Raw genomic sequence first — 18,427 nt, 5'->3', positions numbered from 1 at the left:
GAATTTGGTTGACTCATTCGGAGCATCCCTAATTGCAAACAGTACGTATGGAATTCCTTTATCCCAATCCTCTGGATAATCATGACAATAATGTCTTTAATGTCTGATGCCACCTTTCTAGCGCTCCTTGCGATTCTAGATGGTACGCAGTTGATTTATATTGTTTTATTCCTAAGCTATCCATAATTTCTTTGAATAACCTGGAGGTAAAATTCGATCCTTGATCCGATTGTATTTTTGCGGGTAGTCCATATCTAGTAAAGAATTTGAGTAACTCCTCCACAATCTTTTAAGCTATAATATTACGTACTGAAATGGCCTCTGGAAACCTAGTAGACACATCCATTATCGTCAAAAGATATTGATTCCCACTTTTTATTTTAGGAAACGGTCCTACGCAGTCAATTAGGACCCTTGTAAAATGTTCCTCAAATGCTGGAATGGGTATTAAGGGTGCTGGTTTTATCACTGCAGGAGGTTTCCCTATCACTTGACATGTGTGACATGATTGATAAAATTTAACTACATCTTTATGTAGTCCAGGCCAATAAAAATGTTTATGTATTTTAGCTTGGGTTTTCCTTATTCCCAAATGACCTCCCACTGGTACCTCATGCGCAAATCGCAACACCTCCTTTCTATACCCTACCGACAATACTACTTGATGAACTTCTGCCCACTTTTCATCCGCCTGCATATGTAAAGGTCTCCATTTTCTCATCAAGGCATCACTTTTACGGTAATAACACTCTGGTATACATTCAGATTCCTCTTCCATGTATGCTTTCTGATACATCCGTTTTAGTTCTATATCTTTTTGTTGTAACTCCGCCAATTTTCCTGAACTAAAAATATCCGCCTCATCCTCCAGCTGCTCCTGTTCTTTTTCAACCATCTGATCAAAAATCCTTTGCGACAATTGCCCTTTAACGTCATCTTCACTCTTTGATTCCTCCTCTTGTCTTAACCTGTGACTTTGCAACCTTGTTACTACACAATCCGGAAAAATCCCAGGATGTTCGTCCTTCAACACTTCAGTTGTCAGATTTTCCACTGGCTTATTAACCACAGTAGGCATCACTCCCACCTGCAATCCAGCTATATTATTACCCAAGATAAACTGTATTCCTGGTCAAGATATTTTCTCTATTACTCATACTACCACTTCATCACTCTTCACTAGACTTTCCAACTTACTTTATATCATGGAACACAACTCCTCTCACCTTGAATTCCATATATTACCACCTTTTCTTCCTAAACTACATAACTCCTCATCTCTTACCATTAAAGATTGACTAGCTCCCGTATCTCTTAAAATTTTGACTTCTTCACCGACTCCTCCTGATACACGAGTAAACTTTACCCACACAAGTAAATTTTTTAAAGAGATCTGGCACCTTCTTATCAATCACCTCTTGATCAGACTGTACAATCTTTTGCACCTTCTTCATTTCATTTGGGCTTTCCTTTACCTTTTTAACAAACCCCACTGTCTTATCCTATTTTACCACATCAGCCTTCCCAGTGCTTTTCTTCAACCACCAACACTGACTTTACATGGCCTAGTTTATTACAGTGAAAACATTTGAAACTTTTCATTTCTTTTCCGCCCTCTGGGATTTCTTTTTTAATCTGAGGTACACGCTCCTTATTATCTCCCATCAGATCTCTCTTTCGTACTCAAACTGCTTTAATTCTTTCTCATGTTCCATTTGATAAATTTGCAACTGAATTTTTGCTATTTCCCATGAGTCAAATTGTATCTCAGGTAACTTTAAATGCTTAGCCACCGCCATAATTACCTCATCTTTTTGCATTTTGTCAGATAATGTTAACTGCAATGTTTTTGCCAAATCTAACAGAATGCTTTTAGTCTCTATCCATAAGGTACTGTGTGTGACTGTCTCTACCCTCAAAAACTTCTGAGCCTCAAAAAGAGCCATTGTCCACAACACACTCCCCACTTAAAACTAAAATACGACATCTGAAAAGCAACCACAATATGCTCACCCCTCACTGTCTTTAAGTTCAGTAAGCCAATATAGATAGACTTTTATCCCCCTTGAGCCCCCAATTTGTTATGGGCCAGGGTTTAGAGAACCCCAAAGTGTATCATGGAGTTCACTTGACCCACAACTTTTAATAGGGGAGCATGCGACCCACTCTACAGGTGTGGTACAGCAGAAATGGAAAAGTATTTTTTAAAGCAAAACAATGTTTATTCTATGAACTCAAGTTCACCTTTTTGAAACATAGTGAACATCTTAGCAACCATCAATTCAAATACAACCCCCAAAGACTATAACACAAAGTAAACCTTTAACCTTTCCTTTTTAACATCCATATGACTTAAAAACAAAACCTTTATCAGAAGCACATCAGTTTAAAGTCACTACTGAAATCGTTTATAATTCTGAATTCACCAAATGATCAAGAGATAGTCTTCTGATGGCAGAGAGAACAGCAGTACACCTGCTTGGCCTGGCTTCAGCTCCAACACTCTGACATCATTGCAGTAGCAAACACCCTTTTCTTAAAGGTACTCACTACAGATATTTATAAATACTAATTTCTTAAAGGTACTCTCACATGACATCAGGCTGTATATGGCTCTAGACAGATCCCATTTGGACTATTGTGAGCAATTTTGGGCCCCTTGTCTGAGGCAAGGTGTGCTGGTCTTGGAGGTTCACAAGAACAATCTCTGGAATGAAGAGCTGGTCATACGAGGAGCGGTTGAGCACTCTGGTTCTGCACGCGTTGGGGTTTAGAAGGATACGGTGAGATCGTATTGAAACCTGTAGGTTATTGAGAGGCCTGGATAGAGTGGACGTATAGAGGATGTTTCCACGGGTAGGACAAGCTAGAATCCAAGGGGATAGCCTCAGACTAAAGTGACGATCCTTCAAAACAGAGATGAGGAGGAATTTCTTCAGCCAGAGGGTGGTGAGTCTCTGGAACTCTTCGTCGCAGAAGGCTGTGGCGGGCAAATCACTGAGTGTCTTAAAGACAGAGATGGATAGGTTCTTGATGAATAGGGGGATTAGGGGCTATGTAGAAAAGGCAGGAGAAACATAGCAGCCATGATTGAATCGTGGAGCAGACCCGATGGGCCGAATGGCCTAATCCTGCTCCTATGTCTTACGGTCTTCAGAACACTGATATAGTTCCAAGTCAGGATTGTGTGGGGCTTGGAGGGGTACTTCCACGTTGTGGTTTTCCCCACACATCTTCTGCCCTCGACTTTCCAGATGGTAGAGGCCGCTGGTCTGAAGGTGCTGCCGTAAAAGCCTTGGTGATTTACTGCAGTGCAACTTGTAGATGGTGCACACTGTTGCCACCATGTGTCGTAGTGGAGGGAATGAATGGTTGAATGAAATACCAACCAAGAATAAAAACCACAAAACTAACACAAACTGGCAGAAAAACAGAAAATATTGATGAAAGAAATCTCTTTAAAAATCCCCAACTTGCTATTGATCGCAACAAAAAAAATCTTGCATGTCCTCAAGGCATTTACCCAAGATGCTACATAGATATTTCACTGACCTCTTTTCTCTTCTGCAAAAGGAGCTCCAACCGGTCATTGGCCCTTTTGCCAATTATTTTATTCCGTTCAGTTTCATATTGCCGTTGAGTGTTGTCCATGTTAATACTTAAATTCAATGCCACATTTACTAGTGCTGTCATCAGCTTCATAGCTACAAAGGCAAGACAGATATGATTGGTCAGTTTAATATTTACATACATAAATACGAAAGAATTCAATTTTAACTGCAATTGAAACGCAACTTGCATTGCTGAAAATAGAATATTAATAAAGTAGTTTTGTTTTCCTATTCTCACATGGACTCTTCAACGCCACCAATAGTAAAACATCAGCATTGCAAGAATACTTCAATCAAGTTGTCACTCAAGCAGTGGCTGATGAATATGCTGATGTTTTCAACATTATAGGTTTTGCTCCAAGTGAGGCTATCAATTGAAATGTGGGAAATTAAATCTCAAGTCAGATGAGGACCCCATCCGGGGACAGAACACCAGAGGTGATCGTCTCCCTAGATGCAGAAAAGGCCTTCGACAGGGTCGAATGGAAATACCTCAGAGGTACTGGAGCGATTCGGGCTTGGAACAGGGTTCACCTTCTGGGTAAAACTCCAATACAACGCTCCCATGGCGAGCGTATGGACCAACAACACCAACTCCCGATACTTCCAGCTGCACAGGGGCACCAAACAAGGATGCTCACTGTCCCCGCTGTTGTTTGCTCTAGCGATCGAGCCATTAGCAATTGCTCTCAGAGCAGCAAGAAGCTGGAGGGGATCCAATGAGGCGGCAGAGAGCACAAAGTCTCACTCTATGCAGATGACCTGCTCCTCTACATTTCCGACCCACAAAGCAGCATGGACGGAATCATCGCACTCCTGAGTTTGACGCCTTCTCGGGCTACAAACTCAACATGAGTAAAAGTGAGATCTTCCCGGTACACCCACAAGTACAGGGGGCAGCACTGACGGGACTGCCGTTTAAAGAAGCCCGACACAAATTCCGCTACCTGGGGATCCAAATAGCCCATGACTTGAAAGAGGTCCACTAATGGAACCTCACCAGTCTGACAGAGGAAGTAAAAAAGAAACTGCAAAGAAGGAACACACTCCCACTCTCCCTCGTCTTTTTCAAAGCACTAGACAAACTAATCATGGCGTTCGTATTGGGGGGGGTGCTCGGATCCAAAAGATGGTCTTACAAAAAACAAAATCCAGGGGGGGGGGGACTAGTCCTCCCAAACCTACAATTATACCACTGGGCGGCGACGGCCGAACAAATAAGGGGATGGATCATGGAGCCAGAAGCCGAGTGGGTTCACGCGGAAGAGGCCTCCTGCAAGGGACCCTCCCTCCGGGCCTTCGCCATGGCGGCACTCCCTTTCCCACCCAAAAAACACTCCAGCAGCCCGGTGGTGATAGCCACCCTCCAGTCCTGGAACCAACTACGGCAGCAATTTGGCTTGACCATTCGGACAAAGTTTCCATCTGCAACAACCATCAGCTCACACCAGCGCTGACTGACGCCACCTTTAAAAAGTGGGGACAGGACGGAGAGACGCTGACAGTCAGGGACCTATACACGGACGGCAGGATCGCAACAATGGATGAACTGATAGAGAAATTCCAGCTAGCCAGGGGGAATGAGCTAAGGTACCTGCAACTCAAAAGCTTCCCACGAAAGGAGACAAGGATGTATCCAACAACCGCCACGACGGACATCACTGGAAGAGTTACTGGATGCAAGCACCCTAGTTAAAGGGAACTGTAGCGTCATGTATGACCGACTGGTAGAAAGGGCCGACACCCGACTGGACGCAACAAGAAAGAAATGGGAGGAAGACCTGGGGATTGAAATAGGATGGGGACTCTGGAACGAAGCACTGCATAGGGTCAACTGCACCTCCACGTGCACAAGGCTCAGCTTGACGCAACTAAAAGTGGTACATAGAGCCCACTTAACAAGAACTCGTATGAGGAGGTTCTTGCCAGAAGTGGAGGATAGATGTGAACGGTGCCAAGGAGGCTCAGCCAACCACACCCACATGTTCTGGTCTTGCCCCAGACTTGCAGGGTACTGGACAGCCTTCTTCGAGTCAATGCCCAAAGTGGTGGGGATGAGGGTGGAGCCATGCCAGAAAGTGGCGATCTTCGGGGTATCAGACCAACCAGATGTATTCCTAGGGAGGAGGACGGGCGCCCTTGCCTTTGCCTCCCTGATCGCCCACCGTAGAATCCTGTTCGTCTCGTGGTCGGCAGCACCAGTTCTCAGAATCTCTCCAAATGGAGAAAATCAAATTCGCCATCCATGGGTCCACAGAACGTGGGAGCCATTCACCCAATTGTTCCGGGACCTGTTTGTGGCCAACGAACAAGCAGAAGAATAGCCAGGTAGCCAAGAATCAGGGGACGGGAAGGGGGGAGGATAGCAGCTAAACCCGAGAGAGAAAAAATGCGTCACAGGAGGAGAGGGGGGGAGAACACAGGGAACAATAGAGGGGAACCAGAAAGGTAAGAGGGAGGCAAGGGAATGACAGCCGGAAGGAGGGCACAGGAAACAATAACAAACTTGGCATCTCCAGGCATCCAAATGTATACGTACCTCCCCAGTAAACCCCCCCCCCCCCCCCCCCCCCCCCCAACAACGTACACACACACACACACACAAAACAGAGGCCTACTTAGGTGCTAAAAACAACATTGTCAATTGTACAGAGCTGCTGCTGTTGAGCTGGCGCATAATACCCTACCAGTTATTTTATTCTAACTTTTCTTTCTGTTGTTGTGTTTTGTTTTTTGTGCGTGTTCCCTTCTCTTCTATGTATATATTTTGTGTACATAACGGTAAATATATTTGGTTCAAAAACTCAATAAAAAACATTTATAAAAAAAAGTCAGAGGGGCAGGGGCGCAAGCAGGGGTCAATGTCGCCAGCGGAGTCGAAAGGGCGGAGGGTGAAAGGGCCACTCTCATCCTTTCGCCCCCACCCTCTCCCTCAGGTGCTCCTGCCGGTCCCTGGATATTTGAGGCAGCAGCACTAACCACTGTGCCAACGTGTCGCCCATGAGATGATGGCTGATCAGAATGCCTCAACTCCACTTTTCTCCCACCCAGATATCCTTGGACTCCGTTGTTTGTCATATTTTGTTTTTCAATGTCATAAAAGCACTTTCCAGCAAAAACAAATTTTATTGGGTGGCAAGTTTATGCCCTTATTAAATAAACTGCAGTCCCATGACTCAAAGTACTCAATCAAGACACCAGCAACATGCTCAACGAATACTAAACACAGGTAGACACTAATAGCTACGTAAAACAGTGAACCAAGGATTTCCTTTTGTTGACATTTTCACGTACGCAAAGGGAAAAGAACATAACATTACACACAAAGAACACTTACAAGTTATGTTGCACAGACCACTGTTTAATATTAAACATTTCTACACTGAGGAAATGCAATCCAGAGGGTTATTTTAAATATAGATTCAAAATGGGAAAAAAAAATACACATCCTCAAGAAAACAACCTTCTGTATTTTGACAAGTGGATATCTTACCTGCCAATGTGCTGGTGTGTCTGAATGCTCTAACCTGGGAATCTGACAACCCAGTTAACAGGGAGATAACCGTGTCCATCATGTATTCATCATAAATGATACTGTATTGACACTGCCGTACGAGCACAGAAATAAATTCACAGAAACTGGACTTGAATTTCTTCCACTGTGGACCAGGCATCGTAAGAGGGTAATCACCGCTGTCCTAAAATATAAAAAAGTAGATAAAAATTGGTTCAAGAAAATTTGGGTTCCAAATTTAATTCCAAGGCAATTAAAAAGTACAGTAATGCGGATGACTTTTTTCAAAATAATCATGATCCAAACAGGCAAATATAGAGCCAGTTCTGTGCATTTTGTGAAGAATACAGGTGGTGCCTCCATCTGGCAGTAAATCACAAAACCTAAAGCATTTGTCTGAAATGTCAGAATTCGGGGTCAGGAACTTCTGGTCATGGTGATGTGCTGAACAGGTGCACATCAGGTGGTTCTCCTCCAGACCAGAACGAAATAGGCACTTTTAGGCAAATTATGCCGGAAAATCTGAAGGAAAATTAACCTCAATAGATAAAAGAAAGCAACCACACAAAAATGCAGGCGAACGGGGGCTCAAGGGGTCAAAGGGACATCAGAAGCTGCGGAAAGGGCCACGAGCTGCAGCAAATGAGCCGGTGTACCCACGAGGCGAGGGGCCCCGGCTACCCAGGAGAGAGGGAGACGTTCGACCCGAGCATTAGCCAACAGGGGTGACAAGCCAGGGAAGCAGCCGAGAGCGATCATGAAGCTGCACCAATATCAGGATCATGAGAGGATCCTGCTGTGGGCAAGGCAGGCGAGGACATGGGAAGGGCACAAAATCCGAATTTTACCAGGACATGGGGTAGATCTGGCAAAACGCAGGGTTGCGTTGAACCAAGCGAAGTCAGCCCTGTTCAAGAACAGGTTGCGATTTGGTATGCTGCTCCCAGCCAGGCTCTGGGTCACGTACCAGAACAAAGCACTATTTCAATATCCTTGCGGGAAGCAAACAAATTCATGCGGACCAATGGCCTAGACTTGGGACAAGCAAGGCAACAATGAGGGCTGATCAGAGGAGGATTATTAAAGAAATAGAGGCTCATTGGATAGTTATCATGTTTGCACGGGTCTGTGCTGCCTCGCTCTGATCAAAAAGAGTGGGTCACATGAGAGGGCGAGGGCAGGGAAACGCAGGTGAGGATATAAACAGGGAAAGCGGGCAGTCAGCGGGCATAAGCTAGGGGCTAGACCAGCCTCGGTAGGGGAGCCACCACATTAGCTGGGATAGCTAGCACGGGAAGACAGACAGCCAGGGGGCCGAGGCGCACCTCCTGGCAGAGAGGGAGCGCCTGGCCGGGGCAGGTGTGGGGGACACATAGGACGGGGGGAAAAAGAGTTGGCTTTTGGATTGGCTTCGGCAGGTATGGGGCAGGCTGAAGAAACAAGATGGCACCGCAAGCAGCCACTTTGGAGGGTCACTGGACAAAGGGAGACTCCAGCGTGCAGGGGCGCACACACGTGGAGTACACAGAGTTGGCAGCCATGTTGGGTACCCCCTGGACAAAGGGAAACTCCAGAGTGCAGGAGCATGGCCTCGTGGCGAAAACAGTGACCGTGGCCGTTTTGGATGGCCCCCGAACAAAGGGAAATCCTGGAGTGCATGGGCACATCCACCAGGTACGTTGATCCTGCAGGAGCGAGGGGGCAAAAACCCCCACTGGGATCATCACCTGGAATGTCTGGGACTTAACGGCCCAGTGAAAAGATCCAGAGTCTTCACCCACTTAAGAAGTCTGAAAGCCAAAATAATCTTCCTGCAGGAGACACACCTGAGGGAGAAGGACCGACTGCGGTTAAGAAAGAGCTGAGTGGAACAGACATATAACTCATGTCACGGGGCGAGGGCTAGGAAAGTAATCATATGGATTAGTAGGAGGACGAGGTTTACAGTGACAAAGATGGTTACGGACCAAGGGGGAATGTACATCATGGTCAGCGGTATCCTGGACAGGGCACCATGTGTACGCTCCCAACTAGGACAACACTTTATAAAGAAGACCATGGCAGAAATCCCGGACATTGGCAGTGGACCCATGGCGGTTTCCACATCCCGGTGAGAAGGAATTCTCATTCTTTTCGCCGGTGCACAAAACATACTCAAAGATAGACTTTGTTGCAGTAGGAAAATCGGTGTTTCCAGGAATAGTGACGGCTGAATACTCCGCGATTGTGTTCTCCGACTGTGCCCTACATGGAGGCTGGACATGGACCTCTTAACCGACATGGTCTGCTAGAAAACATCACAGGCCATGGGCAAGTACGTTACTAATAACCAGGACAGGGAAGTCTCACCTTCCACCTTCTGGGAGGCACTGAAGGCTGTGATTAGGGGAGAGATTATAGCCTGCAAGGCACGTGGAGACAGGGAAGAGAGGGAAGCCAAGCAACAATTGATCGACTCCATTCTGGAGGTCGACGAAAGTAATCAGAGGCCCCACCTGGAGAACTTTTGGTGGAGAGGAAAAAACTACAAATCTACCAGGAAAGGAGTGCACCAACTCCGCCAGACATGGGGGACCTTCTATGAACACTGAGAAAAGGCTGGCCGCCTACTGGCTCACCAGCTAAGAAAACAGGCAGCCACGAGAGAGATAACCCAAATGAAGAATACCGAGGTAGACTGGTAACCGAGCAAAAAGTCAACCGAGGGTTCAAGACCTTCTACCCAGGGCTGTACACCGCCAAGCCCCCCAACATGGATGCAGAGATTAAATGGTTCCTCGGGGGACTGGACACGTCAGTTGTGGGGGACGATAGGAGGGGGAACTGGAAGCACCAATAGGACTGGGAGAGATAATGGAGAGCACCAGCTCCATGCAGGCGGAGAAGCTGCTTAAACCCGACAGGTTCCCAGCAGACCTCTAAAAATTGCACCAGCCCTGGCCCCACACCTTAGGGATATGTTTGCAGACTCGCTAGCGAGGGACATCCTGCCTCCTAAGCTAACACAGGCCTCGATATCGCTGATACCCAAAAAGACAAAGACCCAATGGAATACAGATCATACAGACCAATTTCGCTGCTCAACGTAGACGCAAAGATACTCGCGAATGTCCTGACCAAGAGACTGGATAACTGCTTAGCGGACACGGTCACAGAGGACCAGACGGGCTTTGTTACGGGTAGACAGCTAACTGAGAACATCAGGCAGCTGCTAAATCAAATTATGACCCCATCCAGGGAGAGAACACCAGCAGTGGTCGTCTCCCTGGACACAGAAAAGGCATTCGACAGAGTAGAGTGAAAATACCTCTTTGCGGTACTGGAGCAGTTTGGGCTAGGAGCAGGGTTCACCTCGTGGGTGAAACTCCTGTACAACGCCCCCAAAGCGAGCATTCGGACCAGCACCACTCGCTCTGAATATTTTCAACTGCACAGTGGCACAAGGCAGGATGCCCACTGCCCCTGTTGAACCTTGCAGTTGAATCTCTGGCCATCGTTCTGCGAGACGCGAAAAGATGGAAGGGCATGCAAAGAGGCACAGAGTTTCACTCTATGCAGATGGCCTGTTTCTCCATGTCTCAGACTCTCAGAATGGCCTGAAAGCAACCATGCAGGTCCAGAAAGATTTTGGAGCCTCCTCAGGCGACAAACTCAACCTGGGCAAGAGCGGGGCATTCCCGGTGAACACGAAAGGGGGACGGGCAGAGCTGGAGGGACTACCATTCAAACTAGCCCAAAACAAATTCTGCTACCTGGGCATCCAGATAGCTCATGACTGGACACGGATCCACAAGTGCAATCTGACCAGTCTGGCGGAGATGGGATGCACTCCAGCTTTCCCTGGCAGGGAGGTGCCGACGATCAATATCTGCCGATGTTTCTCTTCCTGCTTAGATCCGTACCGATCGTCATCCCCAAGGCCTTGTTCCATAAGATAGACAAAATTGTCATGGCACGTGTGTGTGTGCGTGTGTGTGTGCGCGTGTGTGTGTGGTGGAGGGGTTTTAAGAACCCAAGGATCCCTAAATCGACACTGCAAAGGAGGAAAATATGGGCGGTTTGGCCCTGCGGAATCTACATTGGGCAGCTACAGCTGTGAGGTGGAGGGGATGGATACGTGAACCCAGCATGTTATGGGTGAGGTTGGAGGAGTCCTCCTGCCTCCGGTCCCTCGCCACGGCAGTGCTCCCGTGCCCATGGTGGTAGCGACAATGAAGACATGGAATCAAATGAGGCGGCATTTCAGTCTAACTGAGATGTCCCCATCTGAGGCAACCACAAATTCCCACCGGCCATTCTTGATGCCACCTTCAAAAAACGGTCAGGACGGGGGGACGCTAGCATCTTCTCATGTTGAATAAATGATTTTTTTCCTGGTTGTTAAAACTAATTAGCAGTCCTGTGACTCTGATCCTCCACAATTGATTTAAATTGGTTCTATTCTTCGATTTTGCTATCCAATTATACCATCAACTGGGACAGTAACAAAGCCCAGCAGACTGCCTTTTCTAAATACATTACAAGTGTGTAAGGACTATTATAAATACTCAAAATACAAAATTGATAATTGGATTGACTTAAACTTCCAAATACATAATTGGGCACGGCCAATCGGGTCTCGCTTTATGCGGATGATCTGCTCCTGTATATTACGGTCCACTAGAGGGGATGGGGGAGGTCATGCAGATTCTGAGGGACTTTGGCAATTTCGCGGGGTACAAACTAAACGAGAAGAAAAGCGAGATATTCGTGATTCAAGTTAGGGAGCAGTAAAAGGGACTGGGAGAGCTTCCACTGAAATTGGTCGAGAAGAGCTTTCGGTACCTAGGGATACAGGTGGCTTGAAAGTGAGATGCCCTCCACAAGCTTAATCATCTCGGCTGGTGGAGCAGATGGAGGACTTCAAAACCTGCTACATGCTCTCGCTATCTCTAGCGGGGAGGATGCAGACCGTTAAGATGACGGTCCTCCCCAGATTTCTGTTCGTCTTCTAATGCCTTCCCATCTTCATCCCCAAGTCCTTCTCTAAGCAGGTGAACAAGATCATCTCGGGATTCGTATGGGCAAATAAGACCCCGCGAGTAAAGAGACTGTACCTAGAACTTTTGCAGCTACTATTGGGCAGCTAACATAGCCATGATTAGGAAATGTGTATTGGGGGAGGGGTCGACGTGAGGCGGCCTCATGTAAAGGTACCAGCCTAGGGGCACTTGTAACGGCACCTCCGCCGTTCTAACCGGCCCGCTACCACTCTAGTCCGGTGGTGGTGGCGGCATTAAAGATCTGGGGTCAGTGGAGAGGCACAGGGGGGTGGAGGGAGCCCCAGTCTGGACCCCGATACGCAACAATCACAGATTTGTCCCGGGCAGAATCGACGGAGGGTTTCAAAGCTGGTACAGGGCAGGCATTAAAAGGATGGGGGACCTGTTCACAGACGGGACCTTCCCCAGCCTGAAAACGCTAGAGGAGAAATTCAGCTTGCCCCCTGGAAACGCTTTCAGATACCTTCAGGTACGCACCTTTCTGAAAAAGCAGGTGGTATCATTCCTGCTACTACCCCCACGCAGGATACAGGATAGGGTGGTCTTCGGCACCTGGGGAAGGGAGGGGAAGGTTTCGGACATTTACCGGGAACTTCAGGAGGCAGAGGAAGCCCCAGTGGAGGAGCTTTAGGGCAAATGAGGAGGAGCTAAGTGGGCAGCCAGATGCAGGCCTGCGGGCTGACGCCCTAAACAGGGTCAATTCCTCCTCATCATGTGCCAGGCTTAGCTTCATCCAGTTTAAGGTGGTCCACCGGGCACACATTACGGCAACCACGATGAGCAAGCTTTTTGGGGTTGAGAATAAATGTGCGAGGTAAGCGAAAGAGGCCGACACATTGGCCTTTGCCTCCCTGATAGCCCGGAGACGGATCCCTTTAATGTGGAGGGACTCAAAGCCCCAAGTGTGGAGACTTGGGTCAGTCTCAAGAAAATAAAGTTTGCCTTCAGAGGGTCCATGGCAGGGTTCTCTCGGAGGTGGCAGCCGTTCCTCGACTTTCTAGGAGAGTTGTAAAGGTCAGCTGCAGCATCTCTTCCCCCCCCCCGCCCCCCCCCCCCCCGGAGATTGTTCCTTTCTTTGTACATACGGTTAACATTTTTTTTTTTTTCTCTTTGCTCTGTTAATTGTTGCGTATGGTTATGCAAAAATTATGTTTTTGACAAAAATCTGAATAAAATTTTTTTTTTTTTAAATAAAGTGAAGGACCTGAAACTTTAACCGTGTTTCTTTGTCCGCAGATATTGCCTGCCATGCTCTGTTTCCTTCACTTATATATTGTTCCCAGTATTTGGTTTTTCAAAATTATTTGGTTTGAAATTACCTCATCAAATTCCTCTGTCATCTTGCGAATTATCTCAGAATTTTGCATATGACGGAACATCTCAGCAGTTACAACACCTACAAAACAAGAACACGACGAATGAATGCAAGAAAAACAAAGAAAAACAAAGAATAACATAGAACATAGAACAGTACAGCACAGAACAGGCCCTTCGGCCCTCGATATTGTGCCGAGCAATGATCACCTTACTCAAACCCACGTATCCACCCTATACCCGTAACCCAACAACCCCCCCCCCCCCCCCTTAACCTTACTTTTTAGGACACTACGGGCAATTTAGCATGGCCAATCCACCTAACCCGCACATCTTTCGACTGTGGGAGGAAACCGGAGAACCCGGAGGAAACCCACGCACACACGGGGAGGACGTGCAGACTCCGCACAGACAGTGACCCAGCCGGGAATCGAACCTGGGACCCTGGAGCTGTGAAGCATTTATGCTAACCACCATGCTACCGCGCTGCCCCTAATAGTAAAATAGTAAAAGAGACAAAATAAAAGTTACAATTAAATAATTACTCAACATTCTTCATGTTCTCAAGCACTTTAGATCAAACAAATATTTTCTTGCTGAGTGCAGTCAGGTAGAGAACAAATGCAGAAGCTACGTGTATGCACTAAGACCCCACAATTTTTCCCATAGAGTAATAGTACAAAGAGGTTTGCTATTCATCTATATCTGTTTAGGCTGTTGCACCAACATCAAACCAGATTCAAGTATGAATTTAATCAGTTTGGCTTAAATTCAAGGGCAGTGGGATCACTTTGAGACCAGTGACCATAATTCAATTAGTTTTAAGATAACTATGGAGAGTAGCAGTTCTGCCCAAAAGTTAAAATTTTAAATTGGAGCAAGGTCATTTTCAAGGGTATTAGGCGGGAGCTTTCAAAAGTTTTTTTAAAAATATAAATTTAGAGTACCCAATTCATTTTTTCCAATTAAGGGGCAATGTTAGCATGGCAATCAACCTACACTGCACACCTTTGGATTGTGGGGGCGAAACCCACACAAACACGGGGAGAATGTGCAAACTCCACGGGGACAGTGACCCAGAGCCGGGATCGAACATGGGGCCTCGGCGCCGCTAACCATGGCATTACCGTGCTGCCCTTGTAACTTTCAAAAGTTGATTGGGGGTGCCCATTTGCAGGCAAGGGGACAGCTGGTAAGTGTGAATCTTTGAAAGAGGTGTTAAATAGGGTTCAAGGTGAGCACATTCCTCTTAGAGTGAAGGGTCAGGCTCGTAGAAGGAGCCTGGATGACTCGGGATATTGAGGCCATGATCAAAAAGGAGGAGGAGGCATATGACATGCATTGGCAGCTGGGATCAAATGGATCCCTTGAAGCGTATAGGGCTTGTCAGAGTAGAGTTAAGCGAGAAATCAGGAGGACAAAAAATGGGACATGACATTGTCTTGGCAGATAAGGCAAAGGAAAAGCCAAGGAGCTTTTACAGATACATAAAAAGGTAAAAGAGTGACGAGGGAGAGGGTAGGGCCTCTTCAGGATAAACAAGGTTATCTATGTGCAGATCTACAAGGGATGGGGGAGGTCCTAAATGCATATTTCTAGTCAGTGTTTACTGTTGAGAAAGGCACGAATGTTAAGGAAATTGGGGAAATAAAAAATGATGTCTTGAGGAGTGTACATATTACAGAGATGGAAGTGCTGGAGGTATTAAAGTGCATCAAGATACATAAATCCCCGGGACCTGATGAAATGTATCCCAGGACGTTGTGGGAGGCTAGGGAGGAAATTGCCGGCCCCTTTGCTGAGATATTTGAATCATCAATAGCCACAGGAGAGGTGCCTGAAGATTGGAGGGTAGCAAATGTTGTGCCCTTGTTTAAGAAGGGCAGTAGGGATAAGCCTGGGAACTACAGACCAGTTAGCCTTACTTCTGTAGTGGGTAAATTGTTAGAAGGTATTCTGAGGTACAGGATCTACAGGCATTTAGACAGGCAAGGGATAATTAGGTAAAGTCAGCATGGCTTTGTAAGAGGAAAGTCATGTCTCACCAATTTGATTGAGCTTTTGAAGGGGTAACCAAAAAGGTAGATGAGAGCAGTGCAATCGACCTTGTTTACATGGACTTCAGCAAGGCCTTTGACAAGGAACCGCATGCTAGGCTGTTGCGAAAGGTTAAATCTCACGGAATCCAGGGTGAGGTAGCCAATTGGATACAAAATTGGCTTGGCAACCGAAGCCAAAGGGTGGTTTTTCAAACTGCAGACCTGCGACCAGCAGTGTGCCTCAGGGATCGGTGCTGGGTCTACTGTTATTTGTTAGTAATATTAATGATTTGGACGAGAATGTAGGAGGTATGGTTAGTAAGTTTGCAGATGACACCAAGATTGGTAGCATAGTGGATAGTGAAGTGGTTACATAAGATTGCAACAGGATCTTGACCAATTGGGCCAGTGGGCCGATGATTGGCAGATGGGAGTTTAATTTTAATAAATCTGAGGTGATGCATTTTGGTAGATCAAATCAGGGCAGGGCCTACTCAGTTAATGGTAGGGAGTTGGGGAGAGTCACAGAACAAAGAGATCTAGGGGTACAGGTTCATAGCTCCTTGAAGGTGGATTCGCAGTTGGACAGGGTGGTGAAGAACACATTCAGCATGCTAGGTTTTATTGGTCAGAATACTGAATACAGGAGTTGGGACATCTTGTTGAAGTTGCACAAGACATTAGCAAGGCCATACATGGAATACGGTGTTCAATTCTGGCCACCCTATTATAGGAAGGATATTGTTGAACGAGAAAGAGTGCAGAAGAGATTTACAAGGATGCTACCAGGACCCGATGGTCCGAGCTACAAGGAGAGGCTGGATAGGCTGGGATTTTTTTCCTTGGAGCGTTGGAGGCTTAGGGGTGATCTTACAGAAGTCTATAAAATAATGAGGGACATAGATAAGGTAGAAGTCAACATCTTTGCCCAAAGGTAGAGGAGTTGAGAACTAGAGGGCATAGGTTTACGGTGAGAGATACAAAAGAGAGAGAGAGGAAATTTCTTCACACAGATGTGTAACGGGATGCCACAGGCCAATTTTTTCCTTTAAAAAACAGTTCGACACTTATATGGGCAAGGTAGGTACAGCGGGATATGGGTCAAATGCGGGGAAGTGGGACTAGCTTAGTGATAGAAATTGGGGGGAATGGACAAGCTGGGCCAAAGGGTCTATTTCCATGCTGTAAACATGTATGACTCTATAACTCTTCTAGCAACCAATTGTATCTTATTTTGTTTCTTTGGATGGGGAAGGAAAGCAACACCACAAGTTTTTTCCTTTCAATGGACTAGTGTCACTATTTACCAAAAAACTGTTTGCCTCTTCAAAGTGCCGTCACTTGGCAGAGAATTTACAGACTCTGGCTGCACCTTCCAGTGTCAGAGAATGGGCTGACCTGGAATATTAATACTTTGCTTCAGTCTGACAATGTTAACAGCTGTGCTTTATGATTTTGGCAGGAAGAAATCATTTCTGCTGCCTGGGGGCAACTAATTTACATCAGCAAATACACACTTGAGAACACGGACATGCTGAATTGTGGCAAAAACAGCAAAGCTTTCCTGTAACGATCAACTTGAGGTTCTGAACCATCTTAAACAATCTCCCTCCTTCTCTGGCGACCTGTAACTAGCAGCATGCCACAGGGGTCAGTCCTAATTTATATAAACGATCTGCAAGCAGGGACAGTGTGTAACAAAATTTGCAGATGTTAGTAAAATAGGTGGAAATGGAGGCAGTGGAGAGGAGATAAAGATTTTACAGACGGATATAGATAGGCTCGGAGATTGCGCCATAATTTGGCAGGTGGGCGTTTAACGGGGGTAAGTGTGAGGTTATCCATTTTGGGCAAAAAATTAGAAAGGAAAATTATCTAACTGGAAAGCAGATTAAAAATGTGCCTGGACAGAGGGTTCTGGGTCTTTGTTCATGAATCGCAAAAGGTTGGTGTGCAGGTACACCAAAGTCAGCTTTGGAGGCAGTTCAGAGGAGGTTAACCAGATTGATTCCAGGGGTGAAAGGGTTCATGTATGAGGAGATATTAAACAGTTTGGACTTATACTCAGCGTTTAGAAGGATGAGAGGGAATCTGATCGAGGAATATAAAATACAAAAAAGGTTTGATAAAGGAAGCGTAGACCAAATCTTCCCCATGGGGGCAATCAAGAACACAGATATAGGTTGAAAAGCTGCAGATTTAGAACTGAGATGAGGAGGAAATACGGGCGGAATTCTCCGCTGGTGGCCAAAATCGTGGAGGCCGTCGTGAACTCGGCCGAGGTTCACGACTGCCTCGGGGTCCGCTCCCCGCATCTAATTCACCCCCACCCGGGGGGCTAGGAGCGGGCCTCCGTCGTTCCTGGCCGCAACCTCAGCCGCCGGAAATGACGCCTGAACGGCGCTTCGCGGATGTCATCCGCGCATGCGCAGATAACATCAGCGCGCAGACGACGCAAACCCACGCATGCGCGGTGCCATCTTTCTCCACCGCCGCCCGGCAAGACGTGGCGGCTTGATCTTGCCGGGCGACGGAGGGGAAAGAGTGCGTCCGTTTTGGACGCAGGCCCGACGATCGGTGGGCACCGATCGCGGGCCTGTCCCCTCCGGAGCACAGTCGCAGTGCTCCCGTCCCAATCGGGCCCCTGGATGCCCCAAACGGGCATCCGGCGCCCGTTTCACGAATGCAGCTACCAGGTGTGGTTGCTGCCGTGGTGAAACGAGTGTGAAGGGCCGGCCGCTCGGCCCATCGGGCTCAGAGAATCGCCATTCGTCTTGAAAAATGGCGAGCGCCGATTTTTCCGGGGGGGAGGGGAGGGGGGGGGAATCGCGGGGGCGCCGGGGGGGACGTAAAAAATGTCGGGAGGCCCTCCCACGATTCTCCCACGCCGCGTGGGGAGCAGAGAAT

General features: G+C 47.1%; 1 protein-coding gene across 9 annotated transcripts in view; it reads right to left on the bottom strand.

Annotated features, from left to right (window-relative positions):
• Nucleotides 1–18,427, bottom strand: part of stag2b (stromal antigen 2b) — a 246,641-nt gene that overhangs the window by 104,683 nt on the left and 123,531 nt on the right. For all 9 annotated transcript variants that reach the window (XM_038774985.1, XM_038774992.1, XM_038774990.1 and 6 more), the window contains 3 exons: nt 13,487–13,563; nt 7,105–7,309; nt 3,553–3,704 (listed from right to left, as the gene is read on the bottom strand). In XM_038774985.1, coding sequence (XP_038630913.1) covers nt 3,553–3,704; nt 7,105–7,309; nt 13,487–13,563 — 434 coding nt within the window. The remainder of the gene's footprint in view (nt 1–3,552; nt 3,705–7,104; nt 7,310–13,486; nt 13,564–18,427) is intronic.

The sequence above is a fragment of the Scyliorhinus canicula genome, chromosome 17 (assembly GCF_902713615.1).
Source record: "Scyliorhinus canicula chromosome 17, sScyCan1.1, whole genome shotgun sequence".
Classification (NCBI taxonomy): Eukaryota; Metazoa; Chordata; class Chondrichthyes; order Carcharhiniformes; family Scyliorhinidae; genus Scyliorhinus; species Scyliorhinus canicula.
The sequence above is the reverse complement of the archived record's forward strand: the minus strand, read 5'-3'. Positions and strand labels throughout refer to the sequence as shown.